This window comes from Macaca fascicularis, chromosome 19 (genome assembly GCF_037993035.2).
Source record: "Macaca fascicularis isolate 582-1 chromosome 19, T2T-MFA8v1.1".
In the NCBI taxonomy this organism is placed as follows: domain Eukaryota; kingdom Metazoa; phylum Chordata; class Mammalia; order Primates; family Cercopithecidae; genus Macaca; species Macaca fascicularis.
In genome coordinates this window covers 52,051,610-52,071,492 of record NC_088393.1, presented here as the reverse complement: position 1 = coordinate 52,071,492, position 19,883 = coordinate 52,051,610, and the positions used below count along the sequence as shown (strand labels likewise).

The following is a 19,883-nucleotide window of genomic DNA, read 5'->3' as shown; positions in this document are numbered from 1 at the left end:
CCTCAGGACAGGGACAGACTAGGTCGCTACACCACCTCAGCCAGCCCCCTATCCAACAGGTATTAATCTGCTGTTTCCCCAAGGGTGTGGCAGCAGAGGCCTGGAAGCACAGCACATTCCTTAAGTTATCTCAAGCTGCAGTCACCTTATGTCACCTGGTTAAGTGTTCCATCTGCTACCCTGGATTTATTCTATCACCAACCACAGTGACCCTCTCATCCTGACCATGGTAAACCACACCAGCATCCCTCATGCCACAGTGCACACCAACAGCTCCATAACCCTGGCTTGTCAAGTCAGGACCTGGCACCTGCCACATGAGAGAGAGCTGGAGGGCCCAGTGGTAACTGGTGTAAGGCAACAGAATCACACAACCTCAACAAAGCTACAGTGGACTGTGCTTGCTCACACCATGTTCCTTTGACTACCTGGATGAGAAATGTTCCATATAATGAAAACCAGAACTGGATGAGTGGCATTCCTCTCTGTAAGGGCCGCATGAACGTCATACGCGGGGAACTGACCTTATGCGACTGTGCCAAAAATGAGCTCTGGCTGGCAAAAGATAATGTCCCCATTCCCACAAATGGGTCACAGAACAGCCAAACAAGGGCATGGGTGTTGTGTGCACCTGAGCCTTATGGCTTTCTCTGTGGATGGTTTGGAGGGTGACCCAGATACAGGGTGGCTATGTCATGCCTGGAAAGCTGGCAGACTGTTAGATCCTAAACATTGGGCATTCCGGGGGTGCCCCTAGATCTCACCCTGGGAGCGAGATGTACCACTGGGCAAGAAGGCTAAAGCTGTGCCCCAGGCTGACTGGGGACCTGCCTGGAGTTGTAGCTAGCTTCCAGATTTATGTTCTACACCTACAAGTCAATTCCCATGAAAAATGGTGAGACACCTGTCACAGACAGTGGTCGATAGATACTGCTTCTTCCACGGCCACTGCCTCGGGAGCCCAGCAACATCCCTTCACTCCCTCAGGAAGGTTCAAAAAACACAAGTGCTCTGTGCTTTTAGCCCTACTGGGAGGAGTGGGTCTGCGACTGCCAACACCTCCGGTCTTCTCTGGATACATAGCTACTGTAAAAACTCAATGAGAGGCAACCCAGAAGCAGGCCCACTGGCTTCAGACACTGGGGCCATCTGAATGATTCTTCTTTGGTATCTTCAGCAGCTTCTTATTTTGATAACTGGGACCCAGGCAGGATTGCTACTTCAGGAAGGTCTGGCCGTGCTGCTTGTGGTCATGCTCCTCTGGGGTCCACGGAATGTATTCCAGCTATAATTCCATGAAGTTGGCAGAGATTGTGTCAGTCAAGGTATTACACTGATCTAACAAGATCAACCAACACCTCCAGGCCTAGGGAGGTCGATGGGCACATGAAATGGACCAGTTGGCTAAGGGGGATATCTAGGTCAGGGGATGGACTGCAGGACAGTTGTAGGCAAACATGTCCGAGGTCACATGGTTAGAAATGGGCAGACTCAGTTCTCTCCCCTTTCTTCCTTGCAGTTGTCAAGAATAACTGTAGATTATTCTAGGAATGCAGTATTATGGGGAGGAATTAACTGCCTTTGACAGTCTAGGCTTTGTTCCTCTCTCACCTGGAAGCAGGATGTCCTTCAAGTTTTTCTCCACGAGTCATGGCACCCTGAAGTATATAAACAAGGGCAGGTTACCTTCTGGGGTGCCTCAGCTCTGGTGCAAGTGGGGCACATACAGTCAAGATTCCATCTGCTCAAGGTAGCTTTCTTGAGCCCTGGATGGCCGGCTCACAGTGGACCCCAGGCTTCTGGGCTCCCTTATTGCCAATCTGTAGTCATAAATCTGCTTCATGTAATCTGCTACATGTGAGTGTGTTCTGTCCCACAGGACTCACACGAGTTGGTACACAGTGCACAGTGAACCTGCTCCATGGTACTCGGTGTGAGACAGCTATGCAGTGTGTCTTCTGCACTTGCAAGGCACAAACCACATATGCTTATTGCAGCATTTAGTGTCCTGATCAAAAGCCAGTATGCCTCAGTACACAGCCTAAGAGTCTGCCCTTTTCTAACCATGTGACCTCGGACATGTTTGCCTACAAGCCTTGCTCCCTCTGCGAATAATAGTTCTTATATGACAGAGTTTCAAGAATTAAGAAAGGAAATATACAGTATTTTGAAAAGTCTATGGCACAGACTAAGTGTTTAATGGACACTAGCTAGTATTACTTATTACTGTTTATTACCATTATCTATTTCAGGGTTCCACAGTATTCCAGGGAACTGATTATCTATTTTTAGCTATACTAAAGAATAAATATTTTTACATATTTTCCATTATCAATCCTGCAAAGATAATATAATAAGTAGTAAGATGTAAGAACATCTAACTCTCCTGTCTCATTTAAAATAATTTCATGTGAAAATTAAAATGTGAAAAATAACCACATTTAATATTATCATCATATAATGGCATACTTTCGTCTCACTTTTTTCCCTACCTCTCCAATCGATACCCTAATTCTCCTTATCATGGCCAAGGGTAGTTTATAAATATTCCCATGGTTTTGGTAATCTGATTAGGAAGAACAATTCATTGTATTATTCTCACTTATTATTATAAATGAATACCATCACTTTTGCCATCTCTATTTCTTCTTTTACAATTGCCTTTTAGTGTTCTTTGTTCCAATCTGTTTGAACTATTTTCTTTATCCTTTTAGAAGATTCTTATTCTGGATTTATTCTTCCTTAACTATCCAAGGGGTAAATGTCTTTGCCCCAGGTTGTCATTTTTTTCCGGTAACAATGCATGAGGCGGGCTGGGCGCAGTGGCTCACGCCTGTAATCCCAACACTTTGGGAGGCCGAGGCGGGTGGATCACGAGGTCAGGAGATCAAGACCATCCTGGCTAACACGGTGAAACCCTGTCTCTACTAAAAATACAAAAAAAATTTAGCTGGGCGTGGTGGTGGGCGCCTGTCATCCCAGCTACTCGGAAGGCTGAGGCAGAAGAATGCCGCGAACCCGGGAGGCAGAGCTTGCAGTGAGCTGAGATCACGCCACTGAACTCCAGCCTGGGCAACAGAGTGAGACTCTGTCTCAAAAACAAAACAAAACAAAACAAAACAAAAAAACAATGTGTGAGGCATCTTGTGCCATAAGAAGGAGTTTAGAGATTTTTAAGAACACCTGTGGTAATCACTGTCCTTGGGTACTTGGAACGATGAATACACCTGAGTAGATGCCAGGAAAAGAAGTCACACCAACGCAGGACAAAGAGAAGCAGCGCCACCTGTGGATGTCATCACTCAAGGGAGCACTCCAGACACTCACACAACAGGGCACCACACCCTCAATGGAGAATTTTTCTCTTTCACTTGAGCAGAATGGCTAAGATTCCTGATCCTTGATTGCCTCTGTGATTTTTTGCAGGTTTCTCATATTTCATGAGTTTAGGAGAAGAGAACAGGAACCTCCTCATTCTGCTGCTCTGAGAAGTAAATGCGTGACAGTACACAAGTGACTGGCCAATCTTCAGTATTACTGGACTTTTTTTTTTTTTTTTTTTGAGATAGAGTTTCACCCTTGTTGCCCAGGCTGGAGTGCAATGGCCCAATCTCAGCTCACCACAACCTCTGCCTCCTGGTTTGAAGTGATTCTCCTGCTTCAGCCTACCGAGTAGCTGGGATTATAGGCATGCACCACCACGCCCAGCTAATTTTGTATTTTTAGTAGACTCGGGGTTTCTCCGTGTTGGTCAGACTGGTCTCGAACTCCCGACCTCAGGTGATCTGCCTGCCTCAGCCTCCCAAAGTGCTGGGATTATAGGCGTGAGCCACCGCACCCGGCCCAGTATTACTAGACATTTTAAATGAAGGCTTTCTGGCTGGGTGCGGTGGCTCATGCCTGTAATCCCAGCACTTGCAGAGGCCGAGGCGGGCAGATCACTTGAGGTCAGAAGTTCGAGACCAGCCTGACCAACATGATAAAACCCCATCTCTACTAACAATACAAAAATTAGCCAGGCGACAAGAGATCATCAAAGTCCTGTTGTTCTCCTTGAGTCTTCCCAGGACAGAGAAAAACACAGAACAATCTGAGTAGTAAGAGGGAATTTTAACAGTAAGAGAGGAAAGCCCTACTCACCTTGGACGTGGTCATTTTTCCTCCTCCTTTAGGGAATTTGCAGAGTCCTGAATGATGCAGTTCAAGGGAAAGCAGAATTGTGCCTGGAAAGTGCCACGAAGACAGAAAAAGAGACATGAAAGGGTGGTCAGGGATGTCACCCACCAACAAGGACTCATAGTTTCAATTAGCACATGAATGCTCACAGCAGCATTATTCATACTAACCCCAAATTGCACACAACCAAGAAGCTCTCCTATGGGTAAATGGATAGAAAAATTGTGGCATGTTCACACAATGGAATCTTATTCGGAAATGTAAAGGAATGAAACAATGAGCCATGCAGCAACACCCGTGAACCTTGAAAACATTACAGTAAGTGAAAGAAGCAAGCCACAAAAACCCGCAGACCCTACAATTCCATTTACATGAAATGTCTGGAATAGACAAATATATATAGAAAGTAGGTTAGTAGTTGTTCTAAAGTTGAGGTGAGAATGAGGTTTAAAGTAAATGGGCATGAGTTCAACTGGGGGATGAAAGTGATCTCGGCTGAATTATGATGATGATTACTCCACATCAAAGTTCCTAAAGATCACTGACTTGTACACCTGAAATGGGTGAATGCTACAACTAAAATAAACCTAGAGTTAAATAACTGTTAATGCACATATTGTTAGAATCAATAAGACTGGATTCTGAGTCCATATTGATAGAATATTTATAGTTGAACACATCAATGAACCAATAGAGGAGAAATGGAAGCTCTTCTTTACAAGAAAATGCCCACTAATAATGTGTTTTCCCATAAGAAGCTTCATAATTTAAAAAAAAGTAACATAAGAGTGGACAAATCTGAAAGACATCTTCTTGGCCAGTGACAAAGCTGAGATCACCAATGAAGGGACAAACGAACATCACTTGGACCTTGTTATGTTACAATGAAAAGGGCATCTTAATTCACCATTGTACTCCAGCCGGGGTGACAAAAGCGAAACTCTGTCTCAAAAAAAAGAAAAAGATAAAAAAAAGAAAAAAAAGAAAAGAAAAGGGCATCTCAGCACTCCTGTGGAATCCCCACCAACAATGTATAATCTGAACCTAAATGTGAAATATATCTGTGGGGGAAAGAAAGAGAGATCAGGCTGTTACTGTGTCTACGTAGAAAAAGGAAGACATAAGAAACTCCATTTTCATCTGTACTAAGAAAAATTCTTCTGCCTTGAGATGCTATTAATCTGCAACCCTAACCCCAACCCTGTGCTTGCAGAAACATGAGCTGTATTGACTCAAGGTTTAATGGATTTAGGGTTCTGCAGGGTGTGCTTTGGTAAAAATGTGTTTGCAGGCAGTATGCTCGGTAAAAGTCATTGCCATTCTCCAGTCTCGAGTAACCGGGGACACAATACACTGCGGAAGGCCGCAGGAACCTCTGCGCAAGAAAGCCTGGGCATTGTCCAAGGTTTCCCCCCACTGAGACAGCCTGAGATATGGCCTCGTGGGAAGGGAAAGACCTGACTGTCCCCCAGCCCGACGCCCATAAAGAGTCTGTGCTGAGGAGGATTAATGAAAGAGGAAGGCCTCTCTGCAGTTGAGATAAGAGGAAGGCATCTGTCTCCTGCTCGTCCCTGGGAATGGAATGTCTTGGTGTAAAACCCAATCATACATTCTATTTACTGAGATAGGAGAAAACTGCTTTATGACTGGAGGTGAGACATGCTGGCAGCAATACTGCTCTTTATTGCACTGAGATGTTTGTGTAAAGTCACACATAAATCAGGCACAGCACCTTTCCTTAAACTTATTTATGACACAGAGTCCTTTGCTCACATGTTTTCCTGCTGACCCTCTCCCCACCATTACCCTATAGTCCTGCCACATCCCCCTCGCCAAAATCATAGAGATTGTGATCAATAAATACTGAGGAAACTCAGAAACCAATGCCGGTGCAGGTCCTTACTTGCTGAGCGCCAGTCCCTAGGGCCCACTTTTCTTCCTCTATACTTTGTCTCTGTGTCTTATTTCTTTTCTCAGTCTCTCGTCTCCACCTTGCGATAAATACCCACAGGTGTGGAGAGGCACGCCCCCTTCAATATCAAACTCCAAATGAACAACTATGGAAATGTGACAGCTAAAGACAACGCATAAACTGGACTTTGAATAGGTGAAGGGTGGGGAGAGGACAGTCATAAGGACTTTAAGTGAAAAATTTAACAAATTCATATAGGGAACTGCAGATTAGATAACATGATGCTAGGCAATATGCTATCCAACACTATCTAGTAAGTACACTACAAATACTAGTATTCTTTTAACACATCTATCTGATACGTAATCGGTAACAGTATTATTTAATATAATATCCAATATTATCTACCACGGTATGTGAAGCCCTATAACCAGCCCTTCCTAAATGCCTCTTACCAAGACACCCCACAATTACCATGGTATGTGGGCTTCCTTGCTGCAGAAAGCTACCAATCAGCAGTCTCTGGTTACAGGTATTTTCCCGGTGGTATCAAAGCAAACAGGAAAAATGTAAACATTTGGCAAATTTGGGTAAAGAGTATATGAGAATTTCTCATACTGTTTTTGCAATTTTTCTATAGCTTTGAAATGATATCAAACGTTTTAAAATATCAGGAAACAAGAGACCACCACTCACCAAGTAACAGGGACAACTTTAAGGCTTTCATTTGTATTATCTCTTTCAATTCGCAAAACAATGTTAGGATGATCCTATATGCACCATTTTAAAGAACAGCAATGGGAAGTACAGACATTAAGTAACATTCCACATCACACTGCGAGAAAGAGGCCGCATACGTAGGGAGGCGGACTGAGCGAGGTCAAAGCCCTGGAAACCCTCAGAGCAGGGCACACAGGGCCCCCCCAAACCCACCCCCGGGGACGCCGGCACAGCCCCCCGACGCCAGAAGGCTCCACTGACGGGAACAATAAACACCCCGCCCTCGCACCTCTAAACCTCTGCTCTTCGCTAAGGCTTCTTTTCCCCTGAGACGATCATCGATCATCAGGTGGTTGCGAGCACCTCAGGCAAAAGGGGCTCGTTCAAAATGTCCTGCAAGACGCCGGTCATTAAAGCAAGAATCTCAGGCTCGGAGACCGGAAGTGTCCTCTGCGCCAGAGTGTCTGGACTCCACTTCCCAGAATTCCCCAGACCCGCCCGCCTGAGCCAAAGGGCCAGAGACTCCGCAGAGCATCTGGACTATCCTTCCCAGAATTCACCGGACCACCTGCCAGAGCCAAAATGCCCGGTGTTTCACCAGCCAGTGGACTGCACTTCCCATAAAATGGACTACAATTCCCAGAAGTCCCCGGAAATGCCTACCTGAGCTAAAGTACCAGGAATCCCGCAAGGTGTCTAGATTGCAGGGCCTCGGATGCAAAAGGAAAATGTCCATTATCTCACCCTTTAGGCGCAAGTGTTTCGACTACATGGTGCTCCTCGATTACACTTCCCGCAACACCCAGGGGGAATGAGTTTCATAGCCCCAGGCGCCTGGTGGGGAATGTAGACTGTTACCCTGACAGTTGTCCTTCCCAGAGTTCTCGAGCGAAAATATTGAATAAACAAGAATTTGTGAAGTCTAAATGTCTCCCATGATTGACAGGAGTGTTCTTGGACAGGGAACAAGCGAGGAGATACAATATTCAAGGAGCTAGTGGGAGTGACTGTTGAGCAGTCAGATGGCTGAAAGGAGGCTCAGGGTTTAAAGCAAGGATATCCAACTCCAGGGCCACAGACCTGTACCGTTCCACTGCCTGTTAGGAACCGGGCGGCACAGCAGGAAGTGAGCGGCAGGTGAGGGAGCATTATGGCCTGAGCTCCACCTCCTGTGAGATCAGCCCAGCATTACATTCTCATAGGAGCGTGAAACCTATTGTGAACTGTGCGTGGGAAGAATGTAGGTTAGGCGCTCCTTATGAAAATCTAATGCCTGAGGTGGAACAGTTTCATCCCGAAACCATTCCTGGTGGAAAACCATTCCTGGTGGAAAAGAGTTTCATCCGGAAACCATTCCTGGTGGACCACAAAACCGGTCCATGGTGCTAAAATGGTTGGGGACCACTGGTTTAAAGAATGAGCCAGGTAGAATGGGTTGGGAGGGACAATGAGAAGCCAGGAAAGCATCAGCCCCTGTAACTGAAAAGTAGATTAGTGGCTTCCCGTTTGCAAAGTCCAGTTAACAAGAGGGAGATCTGGTATAAAGAAAGTTATTTAATCCAGAGCTAGTGTAGGGTAGGAAGCACAGGTGTTGTCTTTAAGTGTACTGCTTGGCTTTTAGAGCAGAAGGCAGGCACTTTTAAAAGGTAGGGGAGGAAGAGGGCAGGGGTCTGTGTGCTGGCTTGGTGCCTTATCTATTAGGCAGTTGAGTTGGCTTTTTCATGGGCAGAAACAAGTTGTGACCAGAAGGGAGAGAGTAGCAGGCATGCTTTCAACTGTTGTCTCTTCAGGCAACCTCCTGGTGGGTGAGAGTTCAGAGGCCAGCATGCTTTAGTTTATAAATCGACTGTTAATTCCGGAGGAGAGTTCTGGCTTGGAGTATATAGTTAGATGAACTTGCCCTGTAGGAAGTGTCTAGTGAAGGGGAGGTAAAAGTCTATATTTGCATTTTTTAAAGGGCTACGTAGGAAGTGGGAAACTAAGGAAATGAGAAAAGAGAAAGAAATCAATAAGCCGTCTCTTAGAAAAAATGGTGGTTCTCAGTTACACCCCTACTCCAGATGCTGTGGTACCACTGGTTTAGCAAGAAAAACAAAATTCCAGCCATCAATGGAGAAGCTGTGTCCTCATGGAAAAGCTATCTTCCCACCTTTAACATTCTCATGGCAGTAATGTTTCTACTTTAGATATAGAAACACTAAATTTCAGAGAAGTTAGTGAATTGCTAAGTATCTTAAAGCAAGTATAACTGTTGAAGAGCTTGGCACTGGTATCAATCTGACACCCAATATCTATGGTTCAATGCCATAAAACTGGAGAAGATTCTGTAGGTGAGGGAGCATGATTTATTATTAAGAGTTTCCTGTTGGGCATGGTGGCTCACTCCTGTAATCCCAGCACTTTGGGAGGCTGAGCCGGGTGGATCACCTGAGGTCAGGAGTTTGAAACCAGCCTGGCCAACATGGTGAAACCCCGTCTCTACTAAAAATACAAAAAACTTAGCCAGGCATGGTGGCAGGACCCTGTAATCCTAGCTATTAGGGAGGCTGAGGCACGAGAATCGCTTGAACCCAGGAGGGTTCAAAATCACAGCAAGTTGTTTTTTGTTTCTTTGTTTTGTTTTGTTTTTTGAGACGGAGTTTCACTCTTGTTGCCCAGGCTGGAGTGCAATGGCACCATCTTGACTCACTACAACCTCCACCTCCCGGGTTCCAGCGATTCTCCTGCCTCAGCCTCCTGAGTAGCTGGGATTACAGGCATGCGCCACCACGCCTGGCTAATTTTGTATTTTTAGTAGAGGCTAGTCTAGAACTCCCGACCTCAGATGATTCACCCGCCTTGGCCTCCCAGAGTGCTGGGGCTACAGGTGTGAGACACCGCACCTGGCCAGCAAGTTTTTTTAACTGATAAAAAATTCAAATCAAAAGGCAAAGGCACTAGATCACCTAAAACGACTTTGCAGAAGAATAAAGTAGAAGGAATCACTCTAATCATGTCAACAGTTATTATATATCCACATTAACCAAGGCAGAGTAATACTCTCTGAGTACAGACACACAGATCAGTGGAACACAATAGATAACCCAGAAATGACCCTAACCAACTATAACAAAATGATTTGTGCCAAAATGCTAAAGCAAATAAATAGAAATGGGACAGTGTTTTCATCAAAGACTGCTGGGAATACTGAACATTCATATGCAAAAAAGAAAAAGAATCTGAGACTTTATTTAAAAATTAAGTCCAATTGGATCATAGATTTAAATGTGAAATATCAATGTAAAATTACAAAATTTTAAGAAGACAATGTAGGAAAACTGTAGTACCTAGAGCTTTGTCAGTATTTGCATACCTCATATCTGACAAAAAAAAAACTTACATCTACAATATATAAACAACTCTCACAACTCAACCATAAAATAGTCTAATAAAAAAAGGAGCAAAGAGCACAAAGACGCGACTCACTCAAGAAGATTTATGAATGGTATGTGAATACAGAAACAGATGTTCACAGCATTAGCCATTAGAGAAATACAAATTAAGAGCACAAATACAAATTATGAGCATCGCTACACAAAATTTGAACAGTTGAATTGTATGTAATAGTTACAACATCAAATGCAGCTGAAGATGCAGAAAATCTAGCTCTCTCATACTTTGTTAGTGCCTATAAAGAGTGGCACAGCCCTCCAAGAAGGAGCATTGGATGTTCCTTAAAAACATTCATTTACATATGACCCAGCAATTGCACTTCTGGGCATTTATGCCAGAATGAGGAGAATTTATACCTGCACAAAAACCTGTGCATAATTGTTCACAGCTGTTTTTTGGTAAGAGTCCCAAACTGGAAGCAGCCAAAATTAGCCTCTCTATATAGGTGAATGGTTAAATCAATCTGTGGTATGTGCATACCATGGAATGCCACTCAAGAATAACAAACAGTACAGTTGAGTTAGATGTAACGCTTAAAAAAAACAAAAAAGCAAAGCAAAGCAGTACAGACTTCTGGTAGATACAGCAATTTGCATTGATTTAAAGCAGGGGTGTCTAATCTTTTGGCTTCCTTGGGCCACATTGGAAGAATTTTCTTGGGCCACACATAAAATACACTAACACTAATGATAGATGATGAGGTAAAAAAAAAAAAAAAAAAAAAAAAAAAAAACTCATGATGTTTTCAGAAAGTTTACAAATGTGTGTTGGGCCACATTCAAAGCCATCCTGGGCTGCATGCATGCCACTGGCTGGATAAGTTGAGCTAAAGAATGTTATACTGAGTAAAAAGACAATCTGAAAAGGTACATAATACATGATTCCATCTGTATGACATTCCCAAAATGACAAAAGGCAGAGATGGACATCAGATGAGTAGTTGCCAGAGGATGGTGAGGACACAAGCTGGGTTGACTATAAAGGGGTACCTCAAGAGAGATCCTTGTGGTGATGGAATAGTTCTTTCTGTATCATCACTGCCTTGGTGGTTCCATTAAATCTACATGAAATACTATGAATAAAAGTAGTATACACACACATTGTGCCAATGTTGAATTCCTGGTTTTGATATTTTACTAAAATGATGTAAAATGTAATTAAGAAACTAGATGGAAGACCCAGGGGGTTTCTCTGTACTTCCCTTGCAATTTCCTGTGAATTTCAAATTATTTCACTACAAAAAGATAACACAACTGATTATTATCAATCCCTGCTTTTCTGAGGAATGTCTTTTTTTTTTTTTTTGAGATGGAGTATCACTCTGCCACTCAGGCTGGAGCGCAATGGCACCATCTCGGCTTACAGCAACCTCCACCTCCTGGGTTTAAGCGATGCTCCTGCTTCAACCTCCTGAGTAGCTGGGATTACAGGCAGGCGCCATCACGCCTAGCTAATTTTTTTTTGTATTTTTAGTAGAAATGGGGTTTCACTATGTTGGTCAGGCTGGTCTCGAACTCCTGACCTCGTGATCCGTTCACCTTGGCCTCCCAAAATGCTGGGATTACAGACGTGAGCCACCGCGCCTGGCCCGAATGTCTTTTCATTATTAACTTTACTGAACTACAAAGAGTTACAGTAGAAAATAGTCCTCTCTCTATACTATAGGTAGGGTCCAAAAAATTAAATCATATAAAACTGTGTAATGTTGAGAATTCGAGACCAGCCTGAGCAACATGGTGAAACTCCCTCTCTAGTAAAAAAATACAAAATTAGCCGGGCATGGTGGCACATATCTGTAATCCCAGCTATTCTGGAGGCTGAGGCAGGATAATTGCTTGAACCCAGGAGGCAGAGGTTGCTGTGAGCTGAGATCGTGCCATTGCACTCCAGCCTGGGCAACAAAAGTGAAACTCCTCAAAACAAAACAAAACAAAACAAAAACAAAACAGTGTAATGTTACAGAAAGTTTAATTTAAAACTACAATTATTGGGCAAGGCATGGTGCCTCACACCTGTAATCTCAGCATTTTGGGAGGTTGAGGCGGGAGGATCACTTGAGGCCAGGAGATTGAGACCAGCCTGGATAACATTGTGAGACCCCGTTTCTACAAGAAAAAAAGAAAAAAAGAAAAAAAAAATAGCCAGGTGTGTTGGCATGCACCTGTAGTCCCAGCTACTCAGGAGCCTGAGGCAGTAGAATTGATTGAGCCCAGGAGGTGAAGGCAACAGTGAACTGTGATTGCACCACTGCACTCCAGCCTTGGTGACACAGAGAGACCTATCTTAAATAAATAAATAAATAAAGGCCAGGCACGGTGGCTCACACCTGTAATCCTAGCACTTTGGGAGGCCAAGGCGGGTGGATCACCTAAGGTCAGGAGTTCGAGATCAGCCTAGCCAATATGGCAAAACCCCGTCTCTATTAAAAATACAAAAATTAGCCGGACTTGGTAGCTGATGCCTATAATCCCAGCTATTCGGGAGGCTGAGGCAGGAGAATCACTTGAACCTGGGGGGCAGAGGTTGCAGTGAGCCAAGATGGCGCCACTTCACTCCAGCCTGGGCAAAAGAGCAAAACTCTGTCTCAAAATAATAATAATAATAAGGTAAAAAATAAAAAGAGGAAAATTTTTATTCAGTATGTATTGTAACAAAAATACAAAAGAAGTGAAAATATTCTGTTCATTTCTGATTGTTCTGATGCAGACCCAAATAATAAGAATTTTATTTTACATCTCTCATTGGAAGCTAGACAGAAACTTTTGGCTTATAGCAGTATAACTTATACTTTAGTTTCTGTTATTGTGAATGTAACATTGTGCGGTTTTCTGCATAGAATTGATGGTGGTGTTCTTGAATAATACTTGCAAGGTTACACCTTCAGTATTATTTATTTGAGTGCAACTTAGCATTAACTTTTGATAAACTTAATAAAGGTTTTCCATTTACAGGGATCCTCTCAATATCATTGAAGTAATAAGGAGGAGGCCACATTTGACTCTTGTAGATTTTGGACACCTCCATCTTCTTGGACTCCTTCCTTTAAAAAATTTTTAAGATTATATTTTACAATTGTATTGGTATAAAGATGATTATAATACATGCAGAAGTACTTGAAGCACATAATTTTCTGGAGTGTCTCCCTTATATGGTATCTTAAAATGAAGATTCTCAACTTTGAAGACAACTCTAACTAGACTCATTAGCTGTAAGAGATATATCACTATTATAGACATCTTTGTGAACTTGAAGACTTTAATTTATCTGAAGATAAACCACACTTCTAAGGCTTCTCTCCAGAGTTGACTAGATGATGACTTGAGTTTGGAAAGGCTTATGAATGGGAAGAACTAAGCTATAACTGAAGCCCAATCTATATTACTACATATATGGAGCTTCCCTATCTAATCTAATTACTGATGCCTTTCAAGTTTAGAGCCATCACTACTTTTTTGTCCACATTCATTACATATGGATTTTCTGTGAAATTCGTCTGCAGGGTTAGGTGATGTTTTTCCCGAAGTCATGTGACTATAATAAACTCTCTCTCTATTATGTGCTCTTTCATTATCACAGTGATGTCAAATCCAACTGAAGCTGAAAAAGATACTGATTGCATTTATATGGGACATTTTTCAAGGAAATTTATTGACCTCTACTCTAATTACTTAGTCATTTTTATAAATTTCTTGTAAGAATCTTAGGCTCTGCTTCCTGGAAACTTTTGATTTTAGTTATTATTGGAACTATCTCCTTGAAAATTTATGACATAGTCTTTATCTTCTGAATCCTGAACTCTGGCACATATGTGACAGCAGAACCTCTTGCTTTAAGAACCAGGAGTTAATTTTTTCAAGATTCATTAGAGAGTCTTATTCTTGCTTGATGTAGTTGCAACTTGTTCCTAGGTTTGCCAGCAATAAAGGTTCTTATGTTAGGGATATCTGAGCCCTCCATTGTGAAGTTTCTCCATCTTATCATGAATCTCCTTCCCTGTGCCATCATATATTCTAAAATGCTCTCAACACTTTGCATTCGCCACAATATCACATGGGACCACGACACTAAAGACACCATGCTGGCCGGGCGCGGTGGCTCACACCTGTAATCCCAGCACTTTGAGAGGCCAAGGCAGGTGGATCATGAGGTCAGGAGATTGAGACCATCCTGGCTAACACAGTGAAACCCCGTCTCTACTAAAAAAAAAAAATACAAAAAAATTAGCCGGGCGTGGTGGCAGGCACCTGTAGTCCCAGCTACTTGGGAAGCTGAGGCAGGAGAATGGCGTGAACCTGGAAGGCGGAGGTTGCAGTGACCCGAGATGGTGCCACTGCACTCCAGCCTGGGCGACAGAGCAAGACTCTGTCTCAAAAAAAAAAAAAAAAAAAAGGAAAAGAAAAAAGAAAAAAAAGACACCATGCTGTTAGAATCTGATGTGCAGAAAGTTGCAAATGAGATCCTTTAGAAATCTATAAACCATGGGGTATGATAAACCCCATGAAAATGTAGGGAACCATGACCTAGGTGATGTTTCTTGAAATTCAATTTCTGAAACACAGATATCCCCTCCAAGGTGAAAGACACAATGCTATACCTTATACAACCTACCACTAAACAGAGGATAATGCTTGGTTAAAGTGTTGTTTTAGTGGCAACATCTGCCATATCTGAGTATGCTGTTATGTTGGGTTACTGAACAGTTGTATGTTTAAATTTATAAGAAATTGCCAAACAGTTCTTCAAGGAATTTATACTGTTTTATACTCCTGCTAGCAATGTATTAAACACTATAGTTCTTCCAACTCTTTGCCAAGACTTAGTATTGCTCGTTGTTTTAATTTTTGTCTTTCTAGTGGTGAGGAATGATGTTACATATTGATTTTAATTTCTATTTCTCTCATTAATAATGGTGATGCATACCTCCAAATGTGCCTGGCAACCATCTGTATATAATTTTTAAAACTGTATAGTTAACCATTTTGGTCTTTTAAAAATTAGTTTTTCATTTTATTGTCACCAAGTAGGAGGTATTTGTATAGTCTGCTTATACCTCTGCTGTCAAATATATGTGTGGTGAGCTTTTCCCAGTGTTTGTTTCCCTTTTCATAAGTTTTATTTTTTATGCTTATCAAACTCATTAAACTTTCCTTTATGTTTAGGAACATTTTTCCCCAAGAAATACTAGGCCATTTAAGTTTGTTGAGTCTACTATTTTGCTGAATGAAGCTAAGATGATCTACATAAATAGAACAGCACTCCATCTTCATGGAATATAAGACTAAACATTGATGGAGACACTCCCCAAACAGTTCTACAAATTCAATGGAATACTTCTCAAGATGCCAGCTGACTTCTCTTTAAATATTACCATGCTGAATGTTGGATTCATATGAAATTTCAAGGGACTCAGAATGTCCAAAACGATTCAGAAAAAGAACAAAGCAAGAGGACTCAAGTTTCATGGTTCAAATTTTACTATAAATCTTCCCAATCTAATTATAAAAATGGTATTCACATATAGTTTGTATTTGCTATTTTACTTTATTTTTTTAGATAGAGAATCTTGCTCTGTAACCCAGGCTGGAGTGCAGTGGCACAATCATAGCTCACTGCAGCCTTAACCTCCTGGGTTCAAGTGATCCTCCTGCCTCAGCCTCCGTATTTGTCTACTTTATTAGATTTTTTGTAGCAATGGAGTCTCACTATGTTGTTAAGGTAGGTCTTGAACTCTTGGTCTCAAGTAATCCTCCTGACTTGACCTCACAAAATGCTGGGATTACAGGCATGAGCCATAGTGCTAGGCTGAATTTGCTTTCAATTTAAATGAAAATTTGCAATTTAAATTGCAAATAACACCAAACATCTGCTCTAGATTAAAAACAAAACAAAACAGAAAACAGAATGAGGCAAACACAGGTCCAGGTCAGGGCTCAGGGAACTCCACTTGAACAGCACTGCCAAGCATGATTAGTTCCAGATACCAAAGAAGAATGTAAAGGAGGCACTGGAAACTGTGGGCCCATGACACACAGGACATCACTTCCCTGGATCTAAGGGCAGTACTGCTGTCCTCTCTGTCCATTGCCAATTTCACCATTTCACCACACTCATCATCCTATGTGTTGTAATATGTATTGCAGGGAGCATTCTTTATCTGTTTTGCAGCCCTAGACTCAGTTCATTCCCAGAATGAAGACCGCAGAATCTCAGGGCATGGACATCCCAAAGAGGCTGATACTGGCAAAATAGACTGACAAAAAGATTGGGCTTATATGATTTGGCTCTGTGTCCCCACCCAAATCTCATCTCAAATTGTAATTCCCACATGTTGGGAGAGGAGCCTGGTGGGAGGTGATTAAATCATGGGGAAGGACTTCCCCCTTGCTATTCTCATGATAATGAGTGAGTTCTCATGAAATCCAGTTGTTTGGAAGTGTGTGGCATTTACCCTTTGCTCTCTCTCTTCTGTTCTAGTGCTTTCTTCTCCTTTGCCTTCCACCATGCTTGTAAGTTTCCTGAGGCCTCCCAGTCATACTTCCTGTTAATACTTGAAACTGTGAGTCAATTAAATCTCTTTTCTTTATAAATTACCCAGTCTTATACTTTATATGAGTACTTTATAGCAGTGTGAAAACAGACTAATACAGCTTATTACCCAATTTCACTCCTAAGTATACACCAAGAGAAATTAAAGCTAAGAGATGTGATATAGAAGAGAGCTTGGTTGTATTATTTCATTTACATGAAATATTCAGAATGGGCAAATCTGTAGAAACAGAAAGTAGAATAGTGATTGCCAGGAGCTGGTGGAGAAAGGACAAGAATTGGGAGTGACTGCCAAAGGATAAGGGATTTCTTTCTGGGCTGATTTAAAAAACCTGAAATTAGAGAGTAGTGATAGTTGCACAACTTTAGGAATATATTAAAAACCACTAAAGGATACATTTTAAAGTGATGCATTTTATTTTATTTTATTTTTTATTTTTTTTTTTTTGAGACGGAGTCTCGCTGTGTCTCCCAGGCTGGAGTGCAGTGGCCTGATCTCGGCTCACTGCAAGCTCCGCCTCCCGGGTTCACGCCATTCTCCTGCCTCAGCCTCCCAAGTAGCTGAGACTACAGGCGCCCGCCACCACGCCCGGCTAGTTTTTTGTATTTTTAGTAGAGATGGGGTTTCACCATGTTAGCCAGGATAGTCTCGATCTCCTGACCTCGTGATCCACCCGCCTCGGCCTCCCAAAGTGCTGGGATTACAGGCTTGAGCCACCGCGCCCGGCAAAGTGATGCATTTTATATTTGAATCATTACTCAAGTTTAAGCAAGGTTAGGCTGGTTGGCCTAATAGTGTTTTGGAGCCTACGTAACCAAGCACCTTAGCTTCGAACTACATTTTAAAAACTGTTTTTTCTTTACCTCTTCTCCCCAGTCTCAAGAAGTAGTTTTGAGACAAACTACATATGTGTTTTCTTTTGTATTGAAATACAGCCTCCAAATCTGCTTTAAAACTCTACTCCCTTCTTTTTCTCACCTTATGCTTCCATGCCCTATGCACATTTATTTACTTGGATGCTTGTTAAGCTCACACCATGCTCACTTATCTGCTCATATATTTTCCTTAGAAGCTTCATGAGAAGAATACTGATGAGGATCAGGCAGCACTGAAATTCTCTCCTCCTGGCGACAGATGAACTGCAAGATTGATTGCCATTAATTTATAGCCTGATTGAGCCCATGATGGCACTGGCGCCTTCACTAGATGGAACAATAATTCAAGATCATCAGAGTGAGACATGCCATCAGGTACCTCCTAACCCCCCTTACCTCTCTGAATTCCAAACCCGCTTCTTAAATGGTGGCCCTCTCTCCACAAATTGAAAAGTGGCAACTTTTGGAAAAGATTCCAGTCACTCTTTCCCTTGCTAGCAACAAATAATAAAATTCACTCTTTTTAATCACACATTCCTTTTGTTATTTTGGCTTTTTTCTATAAGTGATGAGCAGCAGGACCTTCTTTCAGTTACACCAATAGCCCACTCACCTATCATGAATTGGTATACTTCTTTCCCTCACAACACATTGAAAATACTTCTACCACTACACTCACCACAATGCCCAGAGTTAATGCTTAACAGATATGTCCACTCACTGCCCTGTATAACCCGACAGAAGTGCTTAGAAACTAAGAACATGATTATACACAATGTATCTGAAGAATAATTTGTAATGAGAAATTCCTTAATTCCAAAGCATGAGAATAATTCAAAAATCAAAAACATGGAGGCCATCATTATTCTAATAAAACATCACTCTAACTAACTCTATGACAGGCTTTCCTGAAGTGGAATTGGACAGAGCATCAAAACAAATGTCCTTTACTGGCTATTTATTCAGGATACACCCTATTGACTGCTGCTTGCAGGGTCTACTCCAAACCCCTATTGCCATTCCTCTCTCTTCCATAAAGCTTAAAAAATCAAATATTATCTTTCCCTGCCTTTGTCTAGCTAGAGATTTTCATGGGACATATTCTGGGATGTAAGATAGAAGTGGAAGTGAGCAGTCGTCTCCTGACAAGAGATGCACTTGGCTGGCTGTGAGGACATAAGGGGATAAAAGAGCAAAAAGGTGATAGCCTCAGTGGATTGTAGGTATTGGCAAGGTACTAAGATTATTGATGCAAGAATGCTGATGCGACGCAAGTGGCAATACAGGTGAAAGTTGTTGCAGACTAGTGCTGCAAATTTTACCGAAGGGTATTTTCTAGGAAATGACAAGGTTTAGGATATGACCATGGGAGAGAGCATCCCTTGATATTTCACATGAATCTTGGGTGAATTTTTCCATTTCTGAAAAAAAATCATTGTGATTATGTTAAGGATTGCAGTGAATCTGTAGACCATTTTAGATGGTATTGACTGCCTTGTAATTTATCTGTCAACTCATTAATAATGGATATATCTCCATTTATTCGTGCCTCCTTTAATTTCCTTCAGTAAGGTGTTGCAGAGTTCAGTGTTCAAGTGCTTCTCTCGTCCTTCGTTATGACAGTTCCTAAGTAATTGTTTCTTTTTGATGCTATGGCCAAGAGAAGTATTTTCCTTTTCAGATTGTTTTTTGTGTAGAAATATAACTGCTTCTTCTATCTAGGTATTTTTCCTGCAACTTTTTGACTTTGTTAGCTCTAAGGGGCTTTTTTCTTGAGTAGAATTTACATTTATGAGAACATGTCGTCAGCATATAGACACAGTTTTATCTGTTTCCAATTTTAACAGGTTTATTTCCTTTTATTCCTGATTGTTCTGCCTAGAACTTCCAATACTATGTTGACTAGATGTGGAAAAGTGGAGCAAACTCATTGTGTTCCTGATATTAGAAGAAGAGCTTTCAGTCCTTCACCACTGAATATGAAAATAAGCTCTTGAGATTTTCCACATCTAGCCTTTATTTTGTTGAGATAGTTTCTTTTCTTTTTAGTTGTTTCAGTGGTATTTTAATTATGAAAAGGTGAATTTTGTTAAATGAATTTTCTGCATTCACTGACATGATCATGTGAATTATATTTTTATATCTTTCAATCTGTTCATGCAGCATAATACATTAATATTTGTATGTTGAGTCATAAATTATATTTGCATTCCAGAAATAA

General features: G+C 41.7%; 1 protein-coding gene across 7 annotated transcripts in view; it reads right to left on the bottom strand.

Annotated features, from left to right (window-relative positions):
- Window positions 1-19,883, bottom strand: part of LOC102117336 (uncharacterized) — a 68,285-nt gene that overhangs the window by 30,948 nt on the left and 17,454 nt on the right. For 4 of the 7 annotated variants that reach the window (XM_005589490.5, XM_074023833.1, XM_045379287.3 and 1 more), the window contains one exon: window positions 4,141-4,223. In XM_005589490.5, coding sequence (XP_005589547.3) covers window positions 4,141-4,223 — 83 coding nt within the window. Of the gene's footprint in view, window positions 1-4,140; window positions 4,224-6,784; window positions 6,859-7,097; window positions 7,235-19,883 lie in introns of those variants that run through there. The other 3 variants (XM_045379290.3, XM_074023835.1, XM_045379289.3) reach the window with 2 other exon arrangements.